The sequence below is a fragment of the Molossus molossus genome, unplaced genomic scaffold (genome assembly GCF_014108415.1).
Source record: "Molossus molossus isolate mMolMol1 unplaced genomic scaffold, mMolMol1.p scaffold_m16_p_11, whole genome shotgun sequence".
Lineage (NCBI taxonomy): Eukaryota > Metazoa > Chordata > Mammalia > Chiroptera > Molossidae > Molossus > Molossus molossus.
In genome coordinates this window covers 77,450,856-77,469,893 of record NW_023425346.1, presented here as the reverse complement: position 1 = coordinate 77,469,893, position 19,038 = coordinate 77,450,856, and the positions used below count along the sequence as shown (strand labels likewise).

At 38.9% G+C, this 19,038-nt stretch overlaps 1 protein-coding gene across 2 annotated transcripts in view; it reads right to left on the bottom strand.

Moving 5' to 3' along the window:
- METTL8 (methyltransferase like 8) overlaps positions 1–19,038 on the bottom strand; it is an 88,646-nt gene that overhangs the window by 12,091 nt on the left and 57,517 nt on the right. For both annotated transcript variants that reach the window (XM_036255022.1, XM_036255023.1), the window contains exons 3-5: positions 18,016–18,107; positions 6,040–6,410; positions 2,494–2,543 (exon numbers count right to left, since the gene is read on the bottom strand). In XM_036255022.1, coding sequence (XP_036110915.1) covers positions 2,494–2,543; positions 6,040–6,410; positions 18,016–18,107 — 513 coding nt within the window. The remainder of the gene's footprint in view (positions 1–2,493; positions 2,544–6,039; positions 6,411–18,015; positions 18,108–19,038) is intronic.

The following is a 19,038-nucleotide window of genomic DNA, read 5'->3' as shown; positions in this document are numbered from 1 at the left end:
ATTTAGCCCTGGCTGGTTTGGCTCAGCAGTTAGAGTGTCGGCCCACTGATTGAAGAGTGGAGGGTTTGGTTCTGGTAAAGATGAATTAATTAGTTCAGATTACTGAGCTACAATGATTTCTGAAATGTGGATATGAGGCAAAATAAGACACAAACAAGAAGAGCCAGGGAGTGAGGAAGCAAGAGCTTGCAAATATTCATTGAAGGGAGAAGTGGAGAGGGAAAACTACAACTAACAAGTGGGGAATCAGAGATATTAATAAGTCAATACATACTGAGCTCAAACGATCTATATTGTACTGTTAGGCTATCTGGAAAATCAGATTAGGGTAAAATATGCTCTCTCCCTCAAGGAATAGAAACAGGTTGGAGAGATAAGACATAAAGAAATGACATGCTAAATAATACCTTGAGATGAGTCATAAAGTAACACATAATCGACTGCCAATGTAGTAGATTTATGTGTGTATTATAAGCATGGAGATGACTGGAGTGAAGGAACCTGGCTATGTGCTATAAAAGAACAGGAAATTTCAGTCCAGAAATTGGAAAAGGGAAAAAAACACAAGGAAATAAGTATAAAAAGAGAAAGGCCATTCAGAACTGAAAATTCGCCAGCATCACTTGTCCCTGGCCACTTTAACTGTTATTTGATGCTATTAGGGAATTACTTACTATTCATTATGTTAGGTTTATAATAGCATTGGAGAATGTCCTGATTTTTTTGGAGATATATCATAAGACACATCATACTTAAAGATAAAATGTCAAGCCTGGCCGGTGTGGCTCAGTGGTTGAGTGTCAACCTATGCACCAAGAGGTTGTTGGTTTGATTCCCAGTCAGGGCACATGCCCAGGTTGTGGGCCAAAACCCCAGTATGGGGCGTGCAGGAGGCAGCCAATCGATGTCCTCTCTCATCAATGTTTCTATCTCTCTTTCCCTCTCCCTTTCTCTCTCTCTAAAAATAAAGAAAAAAAAAAACTTAAAAAAAAAAAAAAGATAACGTCACAATACTGGCATTACATTAATAATTATTGAATTGAGGGGGTGGGTAATGTGGGGATTCATTGTGTAATACTCTTTATTTTTCTGAATGCTTTTATATTTTCATACTGAATGTTGAAAAATAGCATTGTTGCCCTGGCCAGTTTGGCTCAGCGGTTAGAGCGATGGCCCGCGGACCAATGAGTCTCGGGTTTGATTCCAGTCAAAGGCATGTACCTCAGTTTCAGTTTGTCCCAGGCCCTGGATGGGGTAGTGTGAGAGGCAGCCAGTCAATGTGTCTCTCTCACATTGATGTTTCTCTCTTTCTCTCCCTCCCACTCTATCTGAACAAAAATGGAAAAATATCCTTGAGTGAGGATTAAAAAAAAGCATTGTTAAATTTTGAAAATATGCATAGAGAAAAGACTGAAAAGAACTACAACAAAAATTCTGTCGGCAGCTATGTTAGGGTAATGGGGATGATGGGTAGTGCTGTGGTTGTGACCTCCCCACCCACCACTTTTCCTCTAATGGAAATGTTCTGGAATGTGCTTATGTTGACTGTATAATGGAAAAATAATGTAAAAGCTATTGTGTAAACTTAAAAAGAAAAATAACTTGATTGACCAGCTATAGGTAAAAGGTGTTAGAAAAGTTTTATAAGGTGTGTCTTCTTTGTTATGGAGACTAAAATATATAGGTGAGGTGGAGAACAGGGAAGGGCAGGCAGAAAAACATCTCTGTCCCTATCATCTACTTCTTTTTTGAATTTTAGGATTAGTTGCTGTTATGTCCAAACAATTTCAAGTCTAGAGACAATCATTTGACATCCAAAGGTTTTATCCTGGGTGTGGCTCTGGAAGTAATGACAAAGTAGAATGAGGATTAAAACATAAGCTTTAAGCTCAATTCTCTGTGTGTAAAATGACACCTATGTCATCCTCGAGGAGCAAACCTCTAAGTTAGCAATTCACAGCTTAGTGGAAGGATCAAATCTCTTGCTCTTTTCTGATTCACTCATCCACACAAACGTGGGCATAAAAAAATACTTCGCCCTGGCCGGTTTGGCTCATCAGTTAGAGCACTGACTGGTAGACTAATGAGTTGCAGGTTTGATTCCGGTCAAGGGCATGTAGGTAGTTCGGAAAGCAACCAATCGGTGTGTCTCTCTCACATCAATGTTTCTCTCTCTCTTTCTTTCTCTCTCTCTCTCCCCTCGTTCCCACTCTATCTGAAAATAAATGGAAAAATATTCTCGGGTGAGGATTAAAAAAAAAAGATACTTCAACCTTGGTGGATAACCCATGGCTATCAAACACTGTTTTCAGAGTAATTCAGGGTAAACTTGAAATTAGGCCCTAAGACTAAGACACTGCGTTTGAAATTTGCCTTAGTCAATGTTTATATGGGAACAAGAACACTACTGGCATATACATGACAACATTTTCCCAGAATTCCTCAACATCCCATAGACATATAACATTTTTTAGAAGAAAATTTGAAACTCACTGCAAAGTGTTCAGAATTGGAAAAACGCTGTTTCCAGCACCGCAGCCAACCTAAAATCAAGAGAACAAACAAGTATCATGAAAACAACATTAAATTTTCCTCACCAATGTCAGATTTTTTATTAAAAAAAAAACAACTAGAAGAAATTTATTGGACCTCTGGGTATAGGAGAGTTTTCAAAAGCAAAAGCAAAGGAATAAATCACAAGAATACTACTAAGAAATTTGATTATAAAAACACTTAAAAATTTTATATACTAAAAACCAAAATAAACTGAATTAAAAGATGACCACTGTGAAAACACATTTGCAGTAAATATGAAAAAGGGCTCATTAAAAACACACACGCACGACTTCCGGTCAAGATGACGGCGTAGGTAAAGGCGGTATCGCGTCCTCCCACAACCACGTCAGTTACAACTAAACTACAGAACAACCGTCTTTCAAAACTGCTTGACATGGAGCTGAATGGAAGTCCTACAGCTACGGAATTAAAGCAGCAGCCACACAGAGACTGGTAGGAGGGGCGGAGGCGGAGGGGCTGGTCCCACACCTCATGTGGCGGATAAAAATCAGGAGGACACCTCAGCTGGGAAGGTCCTCCCTGAGGACTGAGGGGTCCCCGTCCCGCACCAGGCGCTCTGCTCAGGGTTCCAGTACCAGGAAGAGAATCCCCATAACTTCTGGCTGGAAACACCAGTGGGAACTGAGGATCGGGGAAGCTGACGCAGCTGGAGCCCCAGGCAGCAACTCTTTATTTTTTTATCCTCACTCGAGGACATTTTTCCATTTTTTGTACAGACAGAGTGGGAGGGAGAGAGAGGAAGAGAGAGAGAGAAACATCTACGTGAAAGGGACACATCGAGTGGCTGCCACCCGCACGACCAACCAGGGCCAGGGACAAACCGCAACCGAGGTACATGCCCTTAGCGGGAACTGAACCCGGGTCTCTCCGGACCGCAGGCCAACGCTCTAACCACTGAGCAAAACCAGCCAGGGCTAGGCAGCAACTCTTAAAGGGCCTGAGAACGGCATTATCGGACTCACTCCCTCTAAGCTTGGAGGGGAGGCAGGTCCACAAGCACCAGAGACACACAGGGAAGAACTGAGCTGTTTGGCACTGGAGCAAGGGCTGGAGAGGGGGGTTTCTCCGGGACAAACGTGCTGTCAGAGGCCTTTGTTCCTTTGGTGAGCCTTTCCTGAGGTGGCAGACAGCCGCCATATCTGGGACTCCAGCAACCTGGCTCACACTGTTTGCCCGGGCCTGGTGATTCCCTGAGGCCCTGCCCCACCCAACTTTCAGGCCCACCCAAGCTGTTGCCACTTGCTTAACCATAGGATTGGCCTGTCTTGGATCCTGCTTCAGGTTTTTCCTAAATTCTTTCAAACAAGCAGCATCTGGTCTCAGCGAGCCCCATACCTCTCATTAAGTAATACACTGAAACAAACACAGGGAGGCAGCCAAAATGAGGAGACAAAGAAACAGGTCTCAAAGGAAAGAACAGAACAAAACCCCAAGAAAAGAACTAAGCGAAATGGAGATAAGCAACCTAACAGATGCTGAGTTCAAAATACTGCTTATAAGGATGCTCAATGAACTAAGTGAGAATCTCAGTGAACTTAGTGAGGGCCTCAAGAGCATAAAAAAGGACCAGTCAGAAATGAAGGAGGCACTAACTGAAATAAAGAATAATTTACAGATTCAATAGTAGAGTAGGTAAAGCCAAGAAGCAATCCATCGGTTTGGAATATAAGAAAACAAAAAAACCTCAATCAGAACAGCAAAAAGAAAGAATCCAAAAAAATGAGGATAGTGTAAGGAGCCTCTGGGACAACTTCAAGCGTGCCAACATTCGCATCTTGGGGGGTGCTAGAAGGAGAAGAGGAGAACAAGAAATCAAAAACCTATTTGAAATAATGGCAGAAAACTTCCCTAACTTGGTGAAGGAAACAGACATACAAGTCCAGGAAGCACAGAGAGTCCCAAACAAGATGAACCCCAAGAGGCCCACACCAAGACAGATCATCATCAAAATGCAAAAGGTTCAAGACAAAGAGAGAATCTTAAAAACAGCAAGAGAAAAGCAGTTAGTTACCTACAAGGAAGTTCCCATAAGGCTGTCAGCTGATTTCTCAAAAGAAACTTTGCAGCCAAAAAGGGAGTGACAATAAATATTCAGAGTGATGAAAAGCAAGAACCTACAACCAAGATTACTCTATCCTGCAAAGCTGTCATTTAGAATCAAAGGCCATATAAAGAGTGTCCCAGACAAGAAAAAGTTAAAGGAGTTCATCACTACCAAACCGCTATTATATGAAATGATGAAGGGTCTTTTTGAAGAAAAAGATAAATATATGAACAAAATGGCAATTAATACATATCTGTCAACAACTGAATCTACAAACAAAATGAACAGTCAGAACAGAAACATTCTCATAGATACAGAGAACATTTTGTTGGTTGCCAGACAGGAGGGGAGTTGGGAGAATGGGTGAAGGGATTAAGAAGTACAAATTGGTTGCTAGACTGACAAACCTCAATGGGAAGGGGGTGAGGGGGGTGAAGAAATAAACCAAAGAACTTATATGCATAACCAATGGACACAGACAACAGTGTGGGAAAAGGCGGGAGGGGGTCGGGAGTGGGGAGAAGGGGGTCGGGAGTGGGGAGAAGGGGGTCAATGGGGGAAAAATGAGGAACATCTGTAATACATTGAACAATAAAGAAAAAAAAGGTAGAAGAAGCACACAATTTGGCAATATATTAAGAGTATTAATCATTTTTATAAATTATGAACTAGTAATCTAACGGAAGACAATAAAAGAAATGCAGAATCCCAAAGATGCTTGCTGTAGAAACCTGAAAACAATTTCAATGCTGAATAGTGTGAAGAAGATAAGTAGAATTATAGTCCTCCAAATAGTAAAATATTTTGTAACCATGAAAATGTTTACAGAAAAGAATTCAAAGATAGGGACAACAGCTTATAATATAATGCTAAATAGAAACAAAGCAAGACCCCAGAACACATGTATAGTATAGATCAACTATATAAAACAGTATAAACAAAAGGAGAAAATGGCAGTAAAATGTTAACAGTGGGATTATAGATAATTTTATTTCTCTTATCTACTCTTTAGCAAATTCTCTGTAATTAATATATTCTACTTTTATAATCAGAAGAAAAAGCCTATTTTTAAAAATAGAAAATCAAGGTCTACAACTAGATTATAGCAAATTATATATCTCACTTATTTCACCTAAAATGAAATAATAACAGAAAGAGATAGAAATTAAGGCCAAAACTTTACCGGTATTTAAAAACGCCTTCAAGTTAAAAATTAAAACAAACAAAAATTAAAATCACAAACTTAAAACCTGACTGATTAAAGATATGAGTCCTTAAATTTTTTTATGTTCAAAAGTATCCTGAAAACGTAGTTATATTTGATAATTTTCTCCCTAAAAAAATCTGGATCATTAATAATATGAATGTCCACTTTACAATGATTTGCCACCTCCCGTCTTTGGCCCGCAGCACAGCACCTCCAGGATTCGGAAAGCGGCGTTGCTACCAGGAAACAGCTCAGTCTGCAGAGGTCCTTTTCTGTGTTCTTCCGTGTCCGGGTTGGAAAAATCAGATTCTTCTTTGCTTTGACCATCTGACAAGCCAGAGCATTTCTTATAATCATTTTTTTCTTCAGGCATAGTAGGGCAGTGCTTTCTTGAGAAACAGTTTGCAGCATCAGTTTTTACATGATCCCATGATAACTCTTTTGCCTTCTTTTCAGTTTTCTGATCAACTGGAAGAATTTCAGGAAATTCCCTCAACAGCCAGTTGCGATCCTTGAAAAACTTATTCTTATGAATCTTGTAAAATGTGTCCCAATATTTATTAGCTTCACTCTCATACTTAACTAAAATAAAGAGAAAAACATATTTTACTATGAATTTTACATTTACTATTAGTTATTATTCTAATAACTAAATATATTTAATAGTTAAAACTAAATATATTTAATAGATACATTATTTGTCCCTTATAACAAGTATATTTACTATGGAATATCGTCCATATTATGATTATCTGATTTTTAAAAACTCTTACAGGTTAAAACTACAGAGTATTCTCTAAAAATGTGTCAATGTGTGGGGTACTTAGTTCATCTGCTTCTGTCTCAATAGTTTGGCTGATAAGTTTTTGTGAGGAATATAATCATTGGAAACTACTTTCTACAGTCTAATCTTGGAATCTTAATAATCACATTTCTAGCCAACAACCCGTAAGGCTTTCTACTATCTTAGAGAAAGACACCTTATTTTTGTCTGTGGGAATGCAGTTTCAACATGATGTCTGTGCAAATTGGTAATCAGACAGGAAATTGTGGTATTATAAATGACATGATCTTGGCCCATGGCCGGTTTGGCTCGGCAGTCAGAGCATTGGCCCACGGACCAGAGAGTCCTAGGTTCAGTTCCCGCTAAGGGCAGGTGCCACGGTTGCATTTGTCCCCGACCCCAGTTGAGGTCGTGTAGGTAGCAGCCAGTCGATGTGTCTATCTCACGTAGATGTTTCTCTTTCTCTCTCTCTCTCTCTCTCTCTCTCTCTCTCTCTCTCTCTCTCTCTCTCTTTTCCTTCCTCACTCTTTCCTATTCTATCTGAAAATAAATGCAAAAGTGTTCTCGGGTGAGGATAAAAAAAAATTTTTTTTTTAAATGACGTGATCTTGGAGCTGGAATGGTACATTGAAATAATCCACTCCAACACCTTTGTTTTGCACTGGAAGAAAGACAGCACAGAATAGATGAACCCAGTTGTTCCAGGGCCCAGAGTCCCATCACAGCAGAACCAGGCACACATATATATCCTGACTCCTGGAGTCTAGGGGCCATCCCATAACTCCATTCTTCCCCCACCTCCAGAGGCATCTTTTCCTATTGACATCTCCTAATATGAAGCCTCAAAGAGAATTTCTGATGCCTTTTTTTTTTTTATCTTCTCCTGAGGACATTTTCCCATTTTTGTTCAGGTAGAGTGGGAGGGAGAGAGAGGAAGAGAGAAAGAGAGAAACATCGACATGAAAGGGACACATTGAGTGGCTGCCTCCCGCACGACCCCAACTGGGGCAGGGGATAAATCGTAACCAAGGTATGTGCCCTTAGTGGGAACTGAACCCTGGTCTCTCTGGACCGCAGGCCGACGCTCTAACTGCTGAGCCAAATCAGCCAGGGCTTCTGATGCCTTTTTAAATTTTTCTTTTTATTAATTTATTTTTTATTACAGATGTCTTTTCTATTTCCCCCTGTTGCTACCCTCCTCCCCGCTCCCACCGTCCCCCCACCCTCCCTCCACCATACTGTTGTCTGTATTCATTGGTTATATCTGATGCCTTTTTTTTTTTTTAATCCTCACCTGAGGATATTTTTCCATTTATTTTCAGACAGAATGGGAGGAAGGGAGGGAAGGAAGGAGGAAGGGAGGGAGGGGGAGAGAGAGAGAGAGAGAGAGAGAGAAACATTGATGTGAAAGAGACACATTGACTGGTTTCCTCCCCTACAACCGCTACCAGGGCCAGGACCAAACCACAACTGAGGTGTGTGCCCTTGACCAGAATTGAACCCGAGACTCTTTGGTCCACCAGCCGACACTCCAACCGCTGAGCCAAACCACCCAGGGCTCTGATACCTTTTAAAAAGAGATATGCATTTTGTGATGTCATTCCTTAGATTTCAGTGGATCCCAGGGTAAAGGTTAGGCCGAGTCTCAAAATTTTAGGGAATTCTTAGTTTTCTGTCTCTTTCTATCTATACTTTAAATTAATAAACTAATCTATTCACTCATTCATCCAACAAACATTTCTTGGATACTATTCTGTATCAGGCATACTCCCTAGGTTTAATCCATGGGTTAAGAATTTCTTTCACCCAATGTAGACACAGGATATTTTAAAAGTGCTTTTAAAGAATAAAAAAACCCAAAGGAGAAATATCTGTAACAACAACAACAAAAAAATAGCAATATTTTATTTAAAAAAATATAAAGAATAAAAAAACCTATAATATAGAATAATTTTCAAGATTCAACGTTAGTTTAAAAAACAAAGTGTAGAACAGTATGTCATAATGCAACTACTGGTTAGGAAAAAAAAAAGAATATGTGTGTGCATACACAGAAACATACATGCATGTATGTATACATGTTTACTTGTATATACGTACAGAATAGTTCTGGAAGGATAATCACCTAATTAGTAATAATGGTTGCTTCAAAAGAGGGGAACTTAGTGGTTTGAGAATTTTCATTGGAATTTTGATCTGTATGAACTTACTATATACCAAAAATAAATTAAACTAAACTAAAAATAACAAACTCATTTCTTTCATAATTTTAAAGAAGTCCCTACCCTCAGAACAAGCAGTGCCTAGAGCCAGGTTCGTCTTTGTTACAGAGCCCTGTCCTGAAGCCCTTATCGTTTCTCTTTTCTTTCCATTTTTATCTTTATGTCCTTGGACCATGGATCTCCACCCATTTGGCCACAAGACTTCCTTCCCATCAAGGCTGAACTATATCTGGCACCAGGACTGCTTTAAAGACAGAAACTCCCATCTGTATTTAAGGTCTGAGAAATGAAAGTAGATCTCTGTAACAAAAGAATATGTGATGAAGTCCAAGACATGCTCATATCTGCACTAATGGAAGCCTATTCATGATTAATCTAAAAATGCTATATATTTATCTTTACAACAGTCCTATCTTTACTTTTAAAAATTGGAGTGTACCCGATAGACAAAGAAAACAAAACAACGTTCTAAAAGTCAGACTCAGGAGGAATTAGAAAACTGTCTAATTTCCCCAGGGTCTTCTTGCACTTTGTCTTCTTACTTTTATCTTAAAGACTCTCTTTGTAACTCACTGAATGCTGGTAGAAAGTTATTCTGCTTAATGAAAGGCAACCACCTAACAAGACCTACATTTAGTCAAATCTCTGTGTTTCCAATACCAAGCTACTTGTGAAGTGACTTTGAACCCAACTATCAGTAAACAGAATGTAATGCTATACCTTGATTAATTTGCAGAATATTCCCCTAGGAATTAATTGGGGGTAGGGAGGTAGTCAGTAGGGGAGTAACTTGAAAGAAAAGATATTCATAGCAGTGCTACTTATAAGAGGAAAAGTAGGAAATAGCTCAAATACCCAACAAACCATGACCAAGCAAACCATACAGGTCAAAACAGTAATCTTAGGTAGCAATTAAAATTGAAAAGACAATAATAAAATAAAACATTCATACAGAATAGTCTATTCACTGAGTGCAACTCAAAAATTGATTTTACATTCATTTATTATAATTAGATGAAAATTTAAAGTGATGGTAACAATTTAATGATTATTATGTAGTTCTTTCTTTTGCAGTGTTTTATCTACACCTTACACAAAGATAAAGAATCTTAGTTGATTCTTCATTCAACTTGCCTACTCAGTTTCCTTATTTGATGAGGGGTTGAATCTACCTCTATGTTCAAGCTCTAAAAAGTCTATGTACTTTTCTATTAAACTCCATAAACTTATGGAGAACATTAAACATTATCAGTTCTACAAACTACAAAATCTTGGATAAGATTGTTGTCATAAGTATGAGCTTGTATTACTTGTTTAATTTTTACAATATATAAAAAAATGAATCTGTAGTAGGTGACTAGACTCTGGTTCAGATATCAAATATATCAAGCATCTAAATTCAGCCCTTGCCTATTAAATCTTTAAAAATAATCTGAATAGTTTTAGAAGATGATAGTCAAGGTCTGCTAATACTTTCAAGCCCTTTTCAAGTATTTCCTACTCATGAATTAGGAGGAAATAAACACAAACAATTACATAAATCATTATACCAATAACAACATCATTAAAAATAACAATTACACAAAATGAGTGTTGATTATGTGCCAGATACTATGTCAAATGCTTTACTTGGCTTTTTCTTCCCATTTAATCCTAATAACACCGCTCAAATAGGCATATTATTCCAATGTATAAAGAAATTCAAGATCAGAGGGAATAAAAAAAAAATCCCCAAGGTCCAGCAGAGCTGGGACCTGAACCAAGTCTATCAAACCTTAAAGCTCATGCTCTTAACACCATTCCACTATATTGCCTTCCTATCACAAAATCAATAGTAACCCCCTCCAAAACATCTCTGATAATCTGTTTTTCTTTCAGGTTTCTGCTGACACTTTATTTTTGTTTTTTTGCACTCAACACTATTTTGTATTAGTTTCAGGTGTACAGCACAGAGTATAGACATTCATGTAGATTACAAAGTGTTCCCTCTGATAATTCAAGTGCCAACCTGGCACCATAGATAGTTATTACAATATTGTTAACTCTATTCCCTGTGCTTTACCTTACATCCCTGAGACTATTCTGTAACTATCAACTTGTACTTTTTAATCCCATCATTTCATTTATTTCACCCCACAACACCCCTCCCTTCTGGCCTCCATCAGTTTGTTCTCTATAGTCTGTTTCAATTTTGTTTATTCATTTACTCTGTTCTTTAGATTTCACATGTAAGTGATATCATATGGTATTTGTCTTTCTCTGTCTGGCTTATTTCACTTAGCATAACACCCTCTAGGTCCAGCCATGCTGTCCAGTCATGTAAATTAATCTGTTTTCTCGAGTCTATACTTTCCTCTCATTATGAAACATCAAGTTAAAATTAAAACCTCAGTACGACTTACAATCAGTATAACTAAATTGTAAAATTAATGCTGATTGGAGTAAACCTTCATAATAGTGATATGATGAAATTATGATGAGCAATGGCAACATAAAATGCTCTCTGAGAATAGATGGGTTTGAGGCATAGAAACAAAACAGGAACAGCACCCAGGATGGGACAGGGAAAGGTTAATGGGCTGGAACTTTTTGTTTGTTCATTTTTGCTTTTTAAAGTTGTGTTTTCAGTAGTATTTCCAATCAATCCTGGCAACTCCATAGTTACCAGTAATGTGTGACAGCTTCTGAGAGCCCATGGGAACTCAATCAAACTAATAATTATGGTTATGAGACAACGGAAACACCTTCAATGTACGATTTAATTTCCCAAACAGGTGATAACAGGGAATCTGGAAGAGCTACTTTCTTGACCATGAGTGAAATATTTAGTTTCAACCTGCTGTTTACTTATCTCAAGTTCAGGCCAATAATGATAAAAGAATGTAGTGCAGAGAAATCTGCCCTGTTCTCATCTTGTCCAACTGACCTTCTAAATAGGTATATTAATGATCAATTTTCTTGGAGATGCATTTTTTCCTTTCACATTCCTAGGTTGCCAATTCAGAGTTAATTGCTCTCTGACAATGGCAATAAAGGGGATGTAGTGATCTGTTTAACCACAGCCAGATGAAGCAACTTCTCAATTATTCACTTATTAAATTCAGTACTGCTGAAGGGAAGAAGGAATATGACACACTAACCATACTTAAATACTCAGAATTCACCCTGAATCACACTGAATATCACAAGAAAATGAATTAAACTATTTATATATCTGACATATGTGATATGATTAATATGAATTATGAAAATTGATTCTAAGTTGCAGGGTAACAAAAAGCAATTTAAAGTTACTTTTGCACATCAATTACGCAAATACCTGAGTGCTTAAAGTTGGAAATTCCCACACGTCACGGATAAAGTTCACCACTGTCTAATAAAGAAAGCTCTTAAAGTTATGAAATGAAAAGCACATCTCTAAGAGTACTGTATTAAGTTTTAAACAACCAAAGCTGACATAAACAATATCCTAAATTTATCAGCACAGACTACTCCCCCCTCCCCCGCCCCATGGGATACTCTCATGTGGTAAAAAATTCACAAGGTAAAGTACAGTGGGATTCTTTTACTATTTTGCTTGACATAGATAACTCATCCTAGCTAAGCAGTTATTTACAAGGATATTTTAGAGTAAAAATCGCAGCTGTTTTTATTAAGTTTTAAAAACCCATTACATCTGCTAAATAACCAGCTGAGAAATAACACACTGGAGATGTTTTTTAGAAAATTATAAAATATAATTATGTTAACTCAAAAACTGCCAAATGAATCTTTCTCATTTCTCGAATTAACCTGCTTTTAAAGGAAATATGAGCTATAATAAAATTTAAAAGAAATTACCAAAGGACATGTGAAATTAAAAATCATTAATCTGGGCATCTAATTGAAAGAAATATTGCTAATGAGTGCCTGGATGCTATATATTTTAATCACAAAAATGAAATGCCAACCATCTCACGGCAAAAAAGACCATGTCGTTTGTGATGGATAATTTATTTTCAGAATTGTGAGGGTGTTTCCTGACTTCAATTCTCACCAACAGCTGAGACAATAAACAGGTGAGAAATGGCACGTGGGAATGACAGGCAGACTGATACACAGAGGGAGCAAAAGAAATGTGCTGGGGAGTTGGTCAGCATGGGAGAACTAGTATTTGCTTCCAGTGGCATTAAAATAAGTGAGGTAAGATCAATAAATAGTGCTCATACTGTATAATAATCTGCAAATGGGATACTTTGTGATAAAAAACAAAACAAAACTGGCTTTTTTAAAGACTTAGGACTCTCCTAGGGAAGAAGGGGTGGTGGTTAACAGAGGCACTGGGAGAACTGGGTCAGAGCTTCCTTTGGGTTTTCACAAAGTTTGGGTCAGTGGAGCATTCATACAGATCTACTCACCTTGACCCATATTCATCAAGACATTAAATATCAAATTAGGAGCTTCATCTAGGGCTTCTGCAGACCAGCAGTGCTATGATCCCCGGTAGGCACCGGACTAGGTGGCTGGGCAGGCATTTACTGTTGCTGCAATGTCCTGTTACTCAACAATTTCCCGGAACAACAGTGTTCTTTCTTTTTTTTTTCATCCTCACCCGAGGACATTTTTCCATTTTTTTGTACAGATAGAGTGGGAGGGAGAGAGAGAGAAAGAGAGAGAGAGAGGGAAACATCGATGTGAAAGGGACACATCGAGTGGCTGCCACCCACACAACCAACCAGGGCCGGGGACAAACTGCAACCAAGGTACATGCCCTTAGCGGGAACCAAACCCGGGTCTCCCGGACCGCAGGCCGACGCTCTAACCGCTGAGCCAAACCGGCCAGGGCAACAGTGTTCTTTCTTTGCCACCCTCACAGTAGCCTCAGTTGCTGCTCCGTGCAGCCTTGCTTAAGTGTGATGAACTGGTCACCCTCACTGTGTGTCCCTCTCCTTGTTCCCTGACATGTATGAAGTCCACCGCACTGAGCAGTGTTACGGGGGGACGCTGACAGGACCCAGAAGAAACCCCATCACTTTGAGTCATTTTGCAATGGAATCTTTTGTTCTATGTCTCCGCGGCAGCCAGAAAACTAGCTCAGAAAGCGACTGGACATGCTAATAAGCAAACCAAATACTTCAAAGCAGTATCATCAGTTCTCTTCAGCCTGCTTTTCCTGCTTCTGCAGAGAGAGCCCAGTCACTACCTTTCTATTTCAGTCACACTATGGTTCTGTGGGAACTGTCATTTTCCTTTACTTCGGTTTCCAAGGCCCTAAAATAACCTTCTCATTAGCTTCACTCAAGTTCATTGTTAACATAAATAGGCCAAAACAGGCAGCCGCGTGCAGAGCACTGTAAGGGAACATCATCAGCACTGCTCTTCTATTTATGTTCTAAACAGAAATATTCAAAAGCATGAAAGAAAGATCCTTGGTTTTTAAAATTATCAGGAAATATACTGTGTATAATTTTTAACTTCCTGGAAAGGAATTAAGATGACTGATAACTTTTAATTCAGTTTAGGCTTGACTCTTTCTGTCATATCCAGGTGGCCACTAGCAGAAGCTTGAGTAATGTGGAAAATATGTCTGTGCAGCTGCTGGCAAAGAAGCAAAATTACGCTTCCTCTGAAATAGTGTGACAGAGTTCCTGCAGAGGAATGCAATGCTGGCTGGTCTGTGAGCACAAGTGCCACTGGTATGCACCGTCGAACCCAACCCCAGTAAGCCCTGGCCATCTCCCACTCTGGGCTGCATGGTGGGAAGCTCATGCAAACAGAACGCCTCCATTGTGGGTCAGGTACTCTTCTTTGTTGTCCAATCTCCAGGACACATTCAAACTTACAGTAAGAAAAGAGAACAAGCGCTAAAAAATAGCAAATGATGCTCGAAGAGGACAGGGCAGCACTGTCCGCTTCACTGGTGAAAGGCAGCTAGTGAGGGCTGTCTCATTAGCTCAGTTTCCACAGTTGCCTTTGCTCCAAACTTGAGCCTCAGTTGTAGACTAAAGTCACTGGAATCACTTGAACAATAGTTAAATACCAGTGGGATTGGAGACTTTCACTGTGCTTGGCTTACACAGAGGAATGTAAACATCTTTCCCTAGGGAGTCTCTGGATAGTTGATCAACCTTTCCTGAAAATTGTATCTCAGCAGTTGAAAAACTTTCTGTAAAGGGCCAGATAGTAAGTAGTCATATGGGTTACACAATGTGGGTTGCCACTAGTCAGCTCCTAGACATAGCTCAAAAGCAGCCATAGAGCCCTGGCCGGTTTGGCTCAGCGGTTAGAGGTTAGAGCGTCGGCCTGCGGTCCGGAGAGACCCGGGTTCGGTTCCCGCTAAGGGCATGTACCTCGGTTGCAGTTTGTTCCCGGCTCTGGTCAGTCGTGCGGGTGGCAGCCACTCGATGTGTCCCTTCACGTCGATGTTTCTCTCTCTCTGTTCCTCTCTCCCCCTCCTACTCTACCTGAACAAAAAATGGAGAAATGTCCTCGGGTGAGGATAAAAAAAAAAGCAGCCATAGAATATATGTAAACAAATGAGTATGTCTGGCCTGGCTGGTGTGGCTCAGTTGGTTGGGTGTTGTCCTGTGCACCAAGAGGTCACTGGTTTGATTCCCAGTTAGGGCACATGCCTGGGTTTTGGGTTTGATCCCCAGTAGGGGGCATGCTGGAGGCAGCCTGATCTATGTTTCTCTCTCATAGATGTTTGTCTCTCTCGCTCTCTCTCTAAAATAAATAAAGACATTTAAAAAAATGAGTATGTCTGTGTCCCAATAAAACTTTATTTATAAAAACAGCAGTGGGCTGGACTTGACTCATGGCCACAGTTTCCTGACACTTGTTCTATCTAATGGGTACACTGGTATTGCTACAAGAGTGACTGAGAAATGATCATGACCAGAACTAAGTTGTTCTGCTAAAACTAACCTATGGTGTTAGAAGCCAGAATAACAGTTGCCCATTGTGGATATGAGGGGTTGGGGAAAGTATTGTAATTGGGACAGAACATAAGGAAGTTTCTGGGTTACTGTTAATACTCTGTTTCTTGATGTCAGTGTTTAGAAAATCCACTGAGCTTTGTGAGAATCCACTTATAAGTTGTGTGAATTTCTGTATTTGGTACTTCAATAAACTTTTAAAAATATGTTTTATTGATTTTTTTTTTTTTAAAAGAGAGTTAGGGAGAGGAAGAGAGAGAGAGAGAGAGAAAGAGAGAGAAAACATCAATGAGAGAGAAACACTGATTGGCTGCCTCCTGCATGCCACCTGCTGGGGACTGAGCCTGAAACCCGGGCATGTGACCTGACTGGAAATTGAACCAGTGACCTCTTGGTGCATGGGTCGACACTCAACCACTGAGCCACACCAGCTGAGCCAAACTTTTTTTTTTAAGAAAAAAGAGTCAAGTTATGTTAAAGAATAAATGATTTTTTTAAAAGGAAGGTAAAAAATTATATCTAGAGAGTGTAGGTGTTCGGCAAAGTGTCTGTGGGTTTCCAGCAATGTTGTGAGGACAGAGGCCATTTTTGGCTTTTTAAAAGTCTTTTTAAAAATCTGTGGTAAAAAACACAATGTAAAACTTACCATCTTAACCATTTTTAAGTGTACAGTCTGAAAATGTTAAGTATATTCACATTGTTGTGAAACAGATGTCTAGAACCTTTTCAACGTGCAAATCTGAAACTTCATACTCATTAACAACAACTCCATGTTTTCCCGTCCCCCAGGCCTTGGTAACCACCATTCTACTTTCTGTTTCCATGAATATGACTACTTTTGATACCACATGTAAGCAGAATTATATAGCATATGCCTTTCTTTCTTTCTCTCTCTCTCTCTCTCTCTCTCTCTTTCTTTCTTTCTTTATTTTTTCTTTGCGGTATGTGCCCCTAGCAGGAACCGAACCCGGGTCTCTCTGGTCCACAGGCCGACGCTCCAACCGCTGAGCCAAACCGGCCAGGGCTATGTGCCTTTCTGTGACTGGCTTATTTCACTTCACATAATAATATCCTCAAGGTTCCTCTAGGTTATAGAATGTGATAGGGTTTTCTTCCCTTTTAAGGCTGAATAATAATCTACTGTATGTATCTACTTTTGTTTATCCATTTATCTGTCAATGGACATTTGCTTCCATTTTTTGCCTGTTGTGAATAGTGTTGCTATGAACATGGATGTGCAAATATCTTTCAGGACTCTGCTTTCACTTTTTTTTTTTTTTTTTTTGGCTATATGTCCAAAGGTGAGGTTGCCAGGTCATATATGGTAGTGTCATTTTTAATTTTTAAGGAGCTTCCATGCTGCTTTCCATAAAGCTGCACATTATACAGTTCCACCAACAATGCATAAGGGTTCTCATTTCTCTACATCCTCACCAACACATTTTCTGTCTTTGTGATAGTAGCATAAATCAATTTTTTATTTAACTTTTTAAAATATTTTTTTCTTTATTAATTTTAGAGAGAGAAGAAGGGAAAGGGAGAGCGAGATAGAAACATCGATGAGACAGAACATCAACTGGCTGTTTCCTGCACATCCCCCACTGGGAATCAGGCCCACAACCTGGGCATGTGCCCTGACTGAAAATTGAACTGGTGACCTCTTGGTGCATGGGTCGACGCTGAACCACTGAGCCACACTGGCCGGGCAGCATAGATCAATTTTTTGGAAGCTATTTTTGAAGGCTGGCAAGGCCTTACCAGAATTAAGTTCTAAGTATCAATGGCCTTCAACAAAAGTACCTTAAATCCTTCCTGAAACTTGATATTTATCCTAAAAGACCAGAAGCATCTTGATATGACTTTACCTTCTTTGCTCAAAGTTTTTGAATTTGTTGGACATTCCTAACAAGGGAAATGCACGCAGCATACTAACAGCCTCAGAGCAAGAGGAAAATTTTAAAGTTCTGTTTTCATATCTTGATTGAAATGCCACCCATGTGCATGTATCTCCCAGAAAAAGCAACAATATGACTATAAAAAGAGCAAGTACAAGGCGAATACATACTTTATTTCATTTGCTTGGTAGCGCTATACTGGAAAAACTGGGAATTCTCCCAAACGGAACAAGTAGATGGCACAGATAAAAGCAAAGAACTCCTTAACGTAATGACAAAATTAGGAGAAAAAGAGCCTAAGGCATGAACGGAATCAATGGAAGGTCAAATAGAAAAACCAGGCTCCAAGAGCTACACTTAGTGGCTTACCTTGTTCTTCCGGAAGGACTCGCACTGCTGAGTTTTCCTCCACTTTTTTTCTGGCTGCTGCTTCTTCCTCTCTTGACCATTGCATATGATCCCTATCAAAAAATAAAATAATTGTAAAACATGCTTTATAATTGAAGAAGGCAAGAAAAGGGCAGCAGGGGATACAGCTGTCATTCTAGATTACTCAAAGACAAATGATACAAACTAGTTTCATGTCAACTGAATATATTTTGTGTCAGATGTTCCTTCTGATAAATGCTGGTACAACCCTGGAATGCCTATGGTTTCTTTGTTTAAATGTGGTTGTGTTGCAAGCCACCTTTTGAAAATGTCCCAGAAGCACTATTTTGATGCATAATTATTTGGAAGCTGGTATGGTTTACTGTATTTTACTCTAAGACTAAATTTATTTGCCTTTTTGTTAATTTATGAACAGGACATTCTGTAATTGTTTTTGAATGTTCTTTTTATAGTACTTGTAAAATACTTTGTATTTATCCTCAGTTTTTGAAGTAACTTTAGACTTTTCTTATTAGCTACCTTAATTTTTATAAATGGGTTCATTTATATTTAAATTATAGACTACTTGATATAGCATATAAAAGGGTCACTTCATAAGATCTGGTACTTGCTTTAAGTGTTTTTTAGTTTCAGAATTTATGTTGCCTATATGAGATATTATTTGCTGCCACAAAAATGTCTTTTGTGGAATAAAAATAGCATCTTTATACAAAAAGTGGTATTTTTTTTCCTGGTTTCGTTATTACAAAGTTTGCATTTCCTTTGTTGCAACGGGTAAAACTATAGTGAGTGATGTGATTTCCTGGAATAAACCATTTTTCTAAACAATAAATGAAATCACTAACAATATCATATGAGACTTATAGATATCTCACTGAGGAGAAAGGGGTAAATTATAAAATTACTCAGGTGCATCATTATGGTGACTGATAAACATTAACTGAAATGTGTATGAAGTTGGGACTATGGACAGTTTATACAAGAAACAATAAAAAGTCCATT